At 46.7% G+C, this 12,332-nt stretch overlaps 1 protein-coding gene across 1 annotated transcript; it reads right to left on the reverse strand.

The window, feature by feature from the left end:
* Window positions 1-1,010: 1,010 nt before the first annotated feature.
* Window positions 1,011-3,021, reverse strand: LOC112886779 (oxygen-independent coproporphyrinogen-III oxidase-like protein sll1917). Its single transcript, XM_025952766.1, has 2 exons — window positions 2,162-3,021; window positions 1,011-1,681 (listed from the first exon to the last, which is right to left on the reverse strand). The coding sequence occupies exons 1-2, from the start codon at window positions 2,962-2,964 to the stop codon at window positions 1,057-1,059; spliced, it is 1,428 nt and encodes a 475-aa protein (XP_025808551.1). The 5' UTR covers window positions 2,965-3,021; the 3' UTR covers window positions 1,011-1,056.
* Window positions 3,022-12,332: the final 9,311 nt, after the last annotated feature.

Below are 12,332 nucleotides of genomic sequence, written 5' to 3' on the forward strand. Positions count from 1 at the left end.
TTGTACAGGCATCCAAACGCGAGTTGGGTGGCTATCGGGAGTCTGGTTGGGGTTGGCCACCCAACCAAACACACCCTAAGCTTCAGAGACAAGCTACCAACAGATATCAATATCTATGCTAACCATCAATGAGTTACCCTGAGAAGAATCTCAAGAACAACTTTGACACAGGGAAGTGAACAAAATCAAAAGACCTACATAAAGAAAGAAGATCGCGTGCCCATGATAATATTGAAAAGAGTCGTACTAGAGAACAAACTAATTCCAAGATAGACATGCATATGCTAATGAGAGCTAAAAAAAACATGATTAAAACCAATATCTTCAGAAGCTTGTTTATACACCAGTGCCAACGCAAGTTTGTTGAAGAAATCATGCACCTTGTTCAGGGTGAAATTAGACATTCAGATACAGTCGAGTGAGTTTTATGGGGTTTAACTAAAATATAGTGGCATTGAGCCCTTATGTAACCTTTCCACACTTTCTAATAGGGAAAAATGTTTGTTAAGGTTCACACAACACAAGAATGATTAGACTTCGATAAACAGAAAACTGGATCGCACTTGCCAACAATTACTGATTTGGTGCATGTCTTAAGCTAAGGTTACATATCTTACACTATTGGACAAGTAGTTTTGCCAATCAATGAAACAAAACTCTACATAGTGCTTCAAGATTTATCCATCGTACCTAAAATTTATAATCATTTTTCCTTGGGAGAAAAAGACAAAAAAACTCAGATTATAGAACAAACAAGTATGCACCATATAAATTACTAATGACAGAATAAAAGGAGAATCATTAAACAAGCTTTGGATGGAAACAAGGTGACACTGACACAGAGATAGTTGTCCACAAGAAGCCAGCAAATCGGTTGATTGGTTTGTGAAATGACAAAGTGATTTAGTCAGGACTACTATTTTACTGTATGCTGTGCATCTCAGTGACCAGCTAATGTTAACCGATAAGATTAGACAGATGAGCATACTTCAGTATAGCCAGATCAAATCAATCAACTGGAAAATAATCTATATCACTGTGAAATGTATAACCTTGTTACGGTGAGATAATTCCGAAAGCAAGTGAAATCAACTCGTTGGACAACAAAAAACCATCTGGGTCACTGAGACGGATAAATGCAACTCTGCTACCAAAATCATCTTCACTTTGCAGATCCAACTCAAAATCAATATGTGGCAAGGCTCGTCGTTCCATATCCATGGCAATTACAAGCCCACTCTCCACAAAAGGCCTAAATGTGTTACACAGTGATAGCGCCAAACTTTTCCCAAATGATTTACTGAAACTTTGCAAATCAAGCCCCCAAGCTGTTCTCAATGATAGCATAACCACATCCATTGCCATGTCCTTACTATCGGAGCTTCTAGACTCGTGGCTCCATGTTCCATCTTCCAACTTCTGAACCCACTCTGCATAGCCCTTCATTCTTCTGGGCCTGGAGTACCTGAAACCATTAATGTAACTAGCAGATCCAAGACCAAAGGCATAGAAGGGCCGGTTCTGCCAGTACGTTAGATTGTGCTTGCACTCGTATCCAGGCTTGCAGTAGCTACTGATCTCATAGTGGTTATATCCTGCTTCAGAAAGCCGCTTTGAAGCAATCTTGTAGAAGTTTGCAGACTCAGTGTCACTCGGAAGAGGAAAGACACCAGGAGTATACCTGCCAAAAAATACATATGGTTATAAGAATAGGTGTCAATTTGTCTCTTGAACTGAAACGTATTGATCCTGACAACACCCAAATGTACACACACAACAGTTAATATTGAGGTTTTGCATCTATATATACAGTCTAAATACTGGATTACAGAATCACTTGACCTATCATGAAACATGAAGGAAGATTTTTCTTGCACGCTATCCATATTGGGCAAGGGAACTAATCATGCCGCCCTAGGCTTATGGTGATTGTAAGTCACTGTGCACAAACTGTAAGTTTGTAGGTGCCTTGTAGCAGATGCTAAGCAGATGGGGAATCAACCCCAAAAATGACTGTATTATAAAATTCAGAATGTTTGGTCGTAAAGTTAATTTAAGGAAAGCCACGAAAGTTACTGCATATAGAACCATGTTAGATTCAGTTACGCACTGAAGTGGTGACTGTGCTTTGTTAAATTTACAATGGATAAGAATCACTCACATTTGCCCAAACTTGGTGCCTTGCTCAATCTGCAGATCATACACCGAGACGTGCGTGGGCCTGGCATCCACGGTGCACCTCAAGCTCTCCTCCCACATCTCCTCGGTCTGGTTGGGCAGCGAGGAGATGAGGTCCATGCTCCAGTTCTGCAGCCCCTCGCACGCCGTGACGATCCCGACGGCCTCGTGCACCTCCTCCACACCGTGCGCGCGGCCGCACGCGCGGAGCAGGTCGTCCTGGAACGCCTGCACGCCGAGCGACACGCGGTTGACGCCGACGCCCACGAGCTCCCTGAGCCTGGCGGCGTCGAAGGTCCCCGGGTCCATCTCGATGGACACCTCCGGGCACGCCGACAGGCCGAACCTGCCCCGCAGCGCGTCGAGGACGGCCGCGACGAGGCGCGGCGGGACGAGCGACGGCGTGCCGCCCCCGAAGAAGACGGTCTCGAGCGGGACGCCGTCGTCGGAGACCGGGCGCGTGGCGGCGACCTCGCGGAGGAGGAGGCGCACGTAGTCGACGATCCTGGGGTCGTCTGCGCCCTCGCCACCGGACGGGGTGGTGCCCGAGGAGGAGCCGAGCGCGACGATGGGGAAGTCGCAGTAGTGGCAGCGCTTGCGGCAGAAGGGGAGGTGGACGTATACGGAGGATGGAGGGAGCTCCGGAAGCGAGGGAGGGGGAGATGGAGAGGAGGAGGTGGCGGCGGTGGTGGCGGCGTATCGTCGAGCAGGTGGAGGGCGTGGGCGGATTGGGGGCGGTTTCTTCGGTGGGAGGTGGGTGACGAGCGGGAAGGCCAATCGAAGCATTACTGAAGCGGTGGCGTAAAACTTGGAGCCGCGTACTACTGGCTGGATAGGAGGAAGTAGTGGACTGGCTACGGTAAGTCGCTAGGTTTTGTTTGTTTCGAGAGGGGTTTTATATCTTAAACTGGGCCTTGGTAACTCGGCCTAGATCAGGATTGGGCCCATTTCCTAGCTATTCTCAATAACGGACTTTTGCAAGCTTTTGGGCCCACCTCTTCTCATTCCAAAAATTATTTATCTCCGTCGTTTTTCTCTTTGCATTGCTTTCTTAACTCCTAAACAAAGAGATAATATGAATAAAATTATCACAACCCAAAATATTCAATTGTAGGATGTAAGTTAGTAGCACTAATTAATAAATTATTCTCTTGAGTCTCTAAAATTGTTTCTACATTTATATAGTGTTGATACCTTTTTTGGCACGTGTCTGGCTGATGCAAGCGCCAAGAAAGCGGCCGTTGGAGCGAAGACCGGACGATATGGTATCGCAGCCGATGGAGCAGGATTAGCGCTGATGGTTTACGTTAGCAAGATATTACGTAGAGTCCGAGTCTTGCGTGAGTTGTTTTATTTTGTAAATATTATTTTCTTTTTAGTAAAATTATGTGATGTCGTAATCGACTGGAAGTTTTAGCTTAGGCTATAAATATTGACCTGCGGGCTTGTAATCAAAGAGAACATCCAATCAAATACAGGAATTATTTATTTTTTGTCGGCAACTTTACCAAACCCTAGTTTCGTAGCTTCTTCTTTTCTTCGACGAGTTCTTCTGGTCGGCAGGGCTGCATCGCTTCGATCTCCGGCTTGCTCCGCATTTTACTGAGTAAATTAGGTCTTTAATTGATGGAGTATCGCTTCTTTCTCAATCTATTTTTTCACCAGTTATCGATATGAGCTTTTTTAGTGAGATTAATTCATTTAGTCTTGTTTAGTTTAGCTCTTATCACGGTAGTTATCTATCGGCTTTTATTGTAGTTTTGTTGTTTCAATCTATTACAACAAGCACAGCGAATCAGAGCTAGATCTAGGTGTTGTTTACGAGGCATTATTAAGTAAAATTAATACTGCTTCTACAGTTGAATTGGCTAACCCTAGCCGATTGCTTTTTGATTCATATTGGATCTCTAGTCAATATCCCTTATGGAACGATTCGAAACACCAGCCGATACGTTCCAGAATTTGACGTTGCCTTATTCCTTATCAATTTTAGGTCAAATTGACTGGCACGCCTTGCACCTATGCGAAGCTAATTGGAGCCTGCGCCAGAGGAAAGCAAATCTCTCAGGTCCTCGTATGGGGTCATGCAGGAAGCCGATTGCAAAAGGCTATGGATGAGTACCAGCAAGCATGCCTTAAGACTTTCAACTCCACCAGGAAAGGAGAGGCTATACAGAAGAGCACCTTCCCAAAGCTGAGAGAGATCACGGTCACTGAAGACTTGGCTAAGTTACAAGAGATGTTTGACCAGGCCATGCACCACGCAATGACCAATCAGTCAAGCGTCTTGATGAACTCAGTTCCGAATGTTGTCAGAGAGACAATCGCTAGCGGTATGCAGATGGGCTATAAAGGGCCATGCTACTCTCAACCGAAGTCATCGGCTACAGCAGGAGCTAGAGCTGGAAACACTGTTGTATCAGGCACCGGCACTCAGCCACAACAACCCAACACGGCACGAACTGGCGCTGGATGATATCCGATGCCGCCTTATCTGCTCCAGACACAGGCGTATCTGCCGATGGTAACTCCTATCTCGACAGCCCCGGTGTTCACTCCTATCTCGCCGTTGAAGGTGTCATCAGCACATGGAGGCCTCTTTAGAACCCCGGCTGGTTACATCCCCAATACATCTCTGGGGATGCCTCCTAAATACATGATCTTTACTAATACAGAGGCACCCACCCAGACTTAAAGCGCTACAGGTGAAGGGGGATCAGGTCATGGCACGCCATGCGCGCCTCAGGGGTCGCAAGCCGCTAATGCCATACACCCAACCACCGACTCTTTAGCAGCAGCCAGGTGGCCCCCAGACGCATGCATTGGCTCCTCAACCAACGACTAATCATCTAATGCAACACATGGGTTATTAGCCAAAGATGGTGGCTCATCAGCTTGCTGCTTATCGGCCTCAGCCTCCGCTGCAACAACCACACCCGGCAGTGCAACCACAAGATAATGTCTTCCAAAGCATTGATTGGGCCAGCCGGATAGCCGATGTGATGAAGAATCAGTTCGACTTAAAGCCTAAGGAGCCAACTTACATGTATTGCAGGCCCTATCCTAAGGCCTACGATCAGGTTGCCATGCCTCACCAGTATAGGGTGCCGGATTTTACCAAGTTCTTTGGACAAGACAATGTAACAACAATTGAACATATCAGTCGGTTCTTAGTGGTAGTGTGGGCAAGCTTCCAGGAGCGATGCCTTGAAGATTCATTTATTCCCATTGTCTCTTTCTGGATTGGCCTATGCCTAGTTTTCTCCTCTTCCCGCCAACTCCATCATCACATGGGCTGATCTTGAAAAGCAGTTCCACAAGTACCTCTTCGCTGGTGTTTACGAGATGAAGCTTACAGATCTGACGGCCGTGAGACAGAGGAATGATGAACCAGTCCCTGATTTCATTTAGAGATTCAGGGACGTTAGAAGCCGATGCTACAGCTTATCTCTCAGTGATAGCCAGTTAGCTGAATTGGCTTTTCAAAGACTTTTGCCTAACATCAAGGAAAGATTTTATTCACAAGAGTTTGAGAGCTTAAGTCACCTCATTCAGAAGCTGTCAAATGTTGACTTCCGTGTCCAGAATCCTAGGAGGAATCCCTTTCAGAAAAAGGGTGCATTCATTGACGATTCCTCCGATTTTGAAGATGAGGCTGAAATCGGCTTGGCAGAGTGGACCAGAAATAAAAAGTCAGTTTTGTGCCTGTTTGCCAAGAAGGACACTGAGAAGTACGGGTTCGACGTCATCAAGGCTGATAGGACCTTTCATTTGCTATTGCAGGAAGGGCAGATCAAGTTGTCTCCTAATCATAGGATCCCATCCGCTGAGGAGCTAAAAATTCACAAGTATTGCAAGTAGCACAATGCTATGTCCCACAATACCAACAAATGCAAGACATTCCATCAGCAGATCCAGTCGGCTATCGAGCAAGGAAGGATCAAATTCGAAAATCCTACGAAGCTGATGAAGATTGATGGGCACCTTTTCCCTGCTAACATGGTAGAAGTCAGTAGTCAAGACGTCGAGGGAATGTCAAAGGAATTGACTTCAAAGCGGGCAAAGCAGACGGGAGTTGTGGGTCCCAAGATGCAGATATCGGCTGATAGGTTGAAGAGTCAGAGCCGATATGACCAAGGGTAGAGTTCCAGAGGACCTCGCAGAACTGTCACAACCTAGATGTTACTGAGTAAATATCAGCGTTGGCAAGATAGAGAAAGACATCATCAAAAGGAAAGAAGCCGACGCGACGAGGACCACTGGCGGTGCCCCTTCTTTGCTTTCTTCTAGAATGAAGGGTTAAGATTGCCATCCGTTGATGACTGTCCTGAGTGCAACGGGTCGCGTGAAGATTTCCGCTCATCCAAGAGACAATGCCATGACGATAGGAGCCGTCGGACGATCAGTAGGGACAACTGCGAGGAGAAACGTGTTCCTATTCATGGTCGGCTGGGAGGCAGGGTTAAGGTACAAGATCGGCTGGAGGACGAGGCCAACAATCTGGTACCAGATGAGAGACCCTTCAGCCATGAGATCGAGCATCAACGCAACTATCGTTACGATCCCGAGGCTTATCCGCAATGGTGCCCCGGAGGGTTGACCAAGTCTCAGACAAGGAGAGTTCAAAGGTTACACCACCAGGAGCAAGAAAAAGAGCGCCCTCAGGGGGAGGAGCAAGTGAGGTCCCAAAGTGTGGCGCTGTTGGCACTCCTTAGCCTATATGAACTAATCCGCAAGTTCACGGATACCGATGTAGCTTTCACCAAGTAGTTTACCTAGGATATCGAATCCAAGGAATGATACGGGCAACCAGACTTAAAACTATTCAACTGGACCCACTAGGGGAGAAGAGATAAGAGGGTAGAAGGCCTAACTTCAGTTAGCCAACTCGTTACCCAGATAACTTGCTATCTACTAACTTGATCTGCTTCAGCGGTTGAAGAGGAAGGACTTCAAAAAGGGGTGAGAGCGGAGTCCAACGGCAACCTGCTACTACTGCTATGAAAACACCCGAACATGGTGGACTACGAGGGATGGATAGGGCTATCACCACCTGCCGCCTACCATAATGGTTCCGTGGGGTGGAATACAACCCAAGATAACTATCTAGCCTAGGCACCATGCCTACACTATCAAGTTACTAACTTCCGCCTCGCGCTAAAGATAGAAGAAACCCCAAATGGATAGAACTTGCTACCTGTGCAGATAAGGAATCCTGCGGATCAAAGAAAGTAAATAAACAAATTACTAAAAGTAAAGAGAGGTACTAGCGAGATACTGAAGATAAATGATAAACTTACTAATGAAGCTTTATTCCTCCAAGGTGGCTACAGAGTTGGAGTAGGACCGAGGGAGCCCAGCTCCTCTCCTAGCTTGGCTCTCACCCAAGCTCTCACCACACACTCTCCCTATTCTACACTAAGGTAGAGCAACAACACTAAGACTCTTCTTCTCTCCAAGGATGGTGTGTCTTGAATGGAGGTGTGGGCTGCCTTTTATAGGCTTTCAAGGTCGTTTCTTGCAGCGTAGCTTGTCTTATAAGCAGGTGTGGCGGTTGAGGTAACTTCCATGGGAAGTTGGACACGTGGCGCTACAGAAGGAGGCCGGCCGGCCTCTCCTAGGCCGGCGAGCTAGGATTGTTGCCACTTGGCACCGACCTTCTCGTGGACACTCCTAATCACTCCTGTAGGTCGGTAACGGTTGCGTCTCTTTGAGGCTGCACATTTGGAGGCCGGCAGGCCTGGTCAAGGCTGGTCAGCCTGGCTCTGGCTCCTCTCAGCCCTCCGTTGCACCGAAATGTTGATCAACGCTTACATGTACTCTACGGAGGCGGTTTTGAGCCTGAAGACCAAGGTAGTCGCTGCATGTGGGTCCTTCAATCCATGGCTCAAGCTTTCGACCGTACGATGTGTTCTTTTGAGATGTGCCGGTCAGGATGGCTTGGACTTGTGTTTATGTGCATGCAGGTGAAGTTATGGCCTAAAAGGCCATAGTGCCAGGCCGACCAGCCAAGGGGAGGCCGGTCAGCCTGGGATTTCTCCCAATTTGGCCAAATTTTGGATAGTGAGCTCCTGAAATCAAATAATCACCAAAACTAGTGGAACTCATCAGGGTTATTGGTTTTAGCATGATTATGGCCATGAAAGTGTGAAATCTGGAGAAATGTCGGTGGTAAAAATCCTAGAAATCGACCATCAACATGCCCCCACAACTAGACTTTGCTCATTCCAAGCAAAAGGGTTGAATTAGATCTAGAGGATCAAGTAAAGTCTAGGGTCATGAAACCAAAGCATTCATAAGAGTTATTTCTTTGTTTTCCCTCATACCTTGGATTTCAGGTGGCTAACACCTTCACTTTCACCTATTGATCCTTAGAACAACTCAATGGAAAGCATGGTTCTTCCTTCTTATAAGAACTTGGAGAGTTTTGTAAAGTTTTCCAATTTAGGAGGCATACTCTCGTTCTCTCAAGTCACTCAGTCACTCAAGGTGTTTGATCCCCACAAAGGCTCTTTATGAAGCCTCATCTACTTGTAGAAAGGTTGTATTTGGAGCTTAAGGTAAGGATGGATAATTGCATATCTTTTCCATCTATGTTGCAAAATCAAACAACTTGTCTCTGAGAGATCATGTCAACCATAGACTTTAGTCAGGTGCAAGTGTGTGTGGAGACTGAATGTCCTTGAGTGGTGTTGGACTCTAGCTTCTTTCATCGTTCCCCTTTCTTTTTTTACTCGAGCAAGATGGTTTCTCACTCACTTTCTTTTTCTTTCAGGGGGATGAAGATCTACTTGAGAACCACATTTGATGGACTTAGTTCGATGGATGTGTATGTGTATGACCAAAGTACTAGAATGTATGACATGTCTCAGGAGGCAATGATGTTTGATCAAGCTCAAAATGTAGAAGATAGCTATGTGTGCTCAAAACTGTATCATGCATATGTATGGCTCTAGATAAGACTTGGCAAGGTTGAGCATGAATGAGAGTTGCCTCACTTTTCCATTTTCAAAATAACTTTCTCCAAGTCTTTGAATCAGAAAGATCATGTCTCACATGTCATTGTATCATGAAGGTCAATAAGCAAAAGATCAAGTGATTCTATCATAAAGCTCCAAAGGCACATAGGTACTTGAATTAGAAATAAAACTTAGGTACCTTTGATAAACATGTAATGATTTCATCTCCTTCTAGGTGTTTTATTCAAATTTTTATTTCATTAACTCACCTACGAATTTGAATAAAACTCAGGAAAGGAAGGGATAAGGGGGTCGCAAACCTCCTTGTCGAGCTGGATGGGAGCAGGAGGCCGATAGGTGGGGCCGGCCTGCCTGCCCTTGTGGCTTGAACTTCGGATTCAAGTGCCACATGAACAGGCTCGGTCCCAGGGTCTTGTTGCAATCTACATTTGATGGATTTGGCATGGGTGTAGGCCGGCCAGCCTGAGGGAGGCCGCCGGGCCCTGGTTCGCGTCGGTTTTTGCTTGTTTTCGTCTATGGAATCGTTGACGTGTTGCTCATTCTAATTCTTTGCGCACTTCAGTGTAACATTAGAACAGGGGTGTGGTTGGCACACAAGTGTGCCCCAACCACTCAAGCATGACATAAGCAAATTAAACTTTATTTTATTAAAATTCAAATGGAGGTGCTGCTAGAATTACAAAAGAATGAAAGCAAAATTTAAAAAGGTAAATAAATTCAGCACCTAATATAAACTAATTTAGCCTATCACCCAATCTAATCCCTCGGGTCTGGGGCTCTGTAAAGGTCCTCATTCCCAGTTGCCTTGGCAAGGTGCTTGATCTTGGAGCACATCGCCTTGCGAAGAGTATCGACCTTGTCATCAAGGTCCATCCTCTCGATCTCTGACTCGGCCACGCGCTCATCCATATTGTCGATATTCAACTTGAGCGCAGCGAGCTGCTCCCTCAACTCCTTGATCTCAACGCCCTCCTCCTCCTCATCACTGTCCATGTACGCCCAGATCTCCGGAGGGCCACGGATCCGTGGTGGCGAACGAGTGCGCCGCACCGACCTAGGGTTGGATTCAACAGACTCCCTCTCCTTCCGATCCAAAGGAGGTGAGAGGACCTTCCCAATGCCCACCTTCTGCTCGTGCACACGATGGCGTGGCGGACTCGGGCTGGCGGGAGTGTACTCTGGCGACTTGGGCGGCACCATCTGCAGGGCAGCAACGTACGCAACATCCCCTCCCGAAGGGGATGGCACAAGGCACTTGCCGATCACCTTCGTGGGGAAAGAACCCTTGTGGTTGGTCGTGTCAGCATCTTCGCGCGAGTGCGCACATTGGCCCCCACACCTGGGCTCCTGGTGGGGGACCTCCCGCGAGAAGGAGGTGAGCGGTGCGAAGATGAGGCCGGCCGGCCGGCGTGAGGCTGTGGCCTCTGGTCAGGCGGTGAAGAGAGGACATCGACTATCACAAATGTCTCGATGATGCGCATGCTGCTTTATGAAGCTCGGCTTTGATTATATTTTGAGGGTGCCGAAGGGGAATCGTTGGCCTTGGTGACCGATTTCGGAGTCATGGGGGTGGATTGCGAGGCCATGGCTAGAGATCTTAGAAATTTTGAAACTTGGAAGTAAAGAGGAAGTGAGAGGCTTGGGATGAAGAAGAAGCTGATGACTTTCGGGGTAAAAGGACGCTTCTTGATCCAATTCTCTCGGGAATTCAAAAAGGATCTCGGATAGGATAGATTTGAATTTGAAATTTTGAAAACAGGCTCGGGGCCAGACCTGCCGTTCCCACCTTGTCAGGTGTGGGTCTCGGCTTTCTCGAGGCTTCTCTCCCTCACTTCTATTTCTGGTATTTGGGTGCACAATAGGCTAGAAAGGGAAAGAGAAGAAAGGGAAGAAAAGGAAAGAAATCTATCCTAAGATATGGCACGTTTATGGTCCGGCGATGACCATAGATGAGGGCTCTAGCTCAGATAACTCATAGACGTCTATTTCGTCGAGTTCCGGTATTTCGGGCTCAAGGAATATTTTCAATCATTGGCCATTGGCCTTGAAAACATTCCCGTCATTGTCCTAGAGGGTAATAGCGTCGTGATCGGTGGTGTTAATTACTAAGTAAGGCCCTTCCACTTACTTCTAAGCTTACCATGACCAAACAAACTAATGCGGGAATTAAAAAGTAGTACCTTATCGCCCACTTTGAAGTGCTTGATCTTGATTCGCTTATCGTGTCATCGCTTGGTTCGCTCCTTGTAGAGCTTGGAGCTGTGGTAGGCCTTCTCCCTCCATTCACCCAACTCAGCCAATTGAATTTGCCTTTTAACTCTAGCTGATTGGAGATCCATGTTCCACCTCTTGATCGCCTAGTGGGATTTGAACTTAAGTTCAACTAGTAAATGGCAAGTTCCAATTGATATGGTGCCATTCCTATCGGCGTCTTGAAAGCTATTTGATAAGCCCAGAGTGCCTCGAGTAACTTGCTCTTCCATCCTTTCTCAATGGCATTTACTATTTTCTGCAGAATGTTCTTGATTTGCTTGTTTGATGTTTCTGCTTGGCCACTGTCTGGGGATGGTATGGAGTTGCAATCAGGTGATCTACTCCCAACTTGCTGAGATACTTCCTGAATGTCTTATCAATGAAGTGTGAGCCTCCATCACTGATCACGACTCTAGGAACTCCAAAGCGAGGAAATATGATTTCCTCAAACATTTTATTTGAGTCCTTTGAGTCAGCCGCAATGCAGGGAAGTGCTTCAACCCATTTGGACACGTAGTCCACAGCCACCAAGATGTACTCACACTGCTCTGACATAGGGAAAGGACCCATAAAGTCTATTCCCCATACGTCGAAGATTTCCACTTGAAGATTGCTCTTCAGTGGCATAGCGTCTCGGGAATTCATATTCCCATGTTTCTGACATCTTGGGCATCACCGTACAAACTCTTTAGCGTCTCCTTACATGTATGGCTAGAAGAATCCACTCTGCCAAACTTTAGCATGGGTCTAGAATGCTCCGTAATGCCCTCTATATGGCGAGGAGTGAAAACGCTCTAGAATCTTGTGGGTCTCACATAGCGGGATGTAGCGGTGGAGTAAACCATTAGCATAGACTTTGAATAGATAGGGGTCATCCCATGGGTGATATCTACTGAGGTGAATCAACTTCTTTCTGTCTTC

The sequence above is a fragment of the Panicum hallii genome, chromosome 3 (assembly GCF_002211085.1).
Source record: "Panicum hallii strain FIL2 chromosome 3, PHallii_v3.1, whole genome shotgun sequence".
In the NCBI taxonomy this organism is placed as follows: Eukaryota; Viridiplantae; Streptophyta; class Magnoliopsida; order Poales; family Poaceae; genus Panicum; species Panicum hallii.

Bases quoted from the DNA above. Each gene is read 5' to 3' on its own strand.
- LOC112886779 (XM_025952766.1), bottom strand. From the start codon at position 2,964: ATGCTTCGATTGGCCTTCCCGCTCGTCACCCACCTCCCACCGAAGAAA. The intron at 1,682-2,161 runs GTGAGTGATTCT...ATTTTTTGGCAG, and splicing joins GGCACCAAGTTTGGGCAAAT to GTATACTCCTGGTGTCTTTC.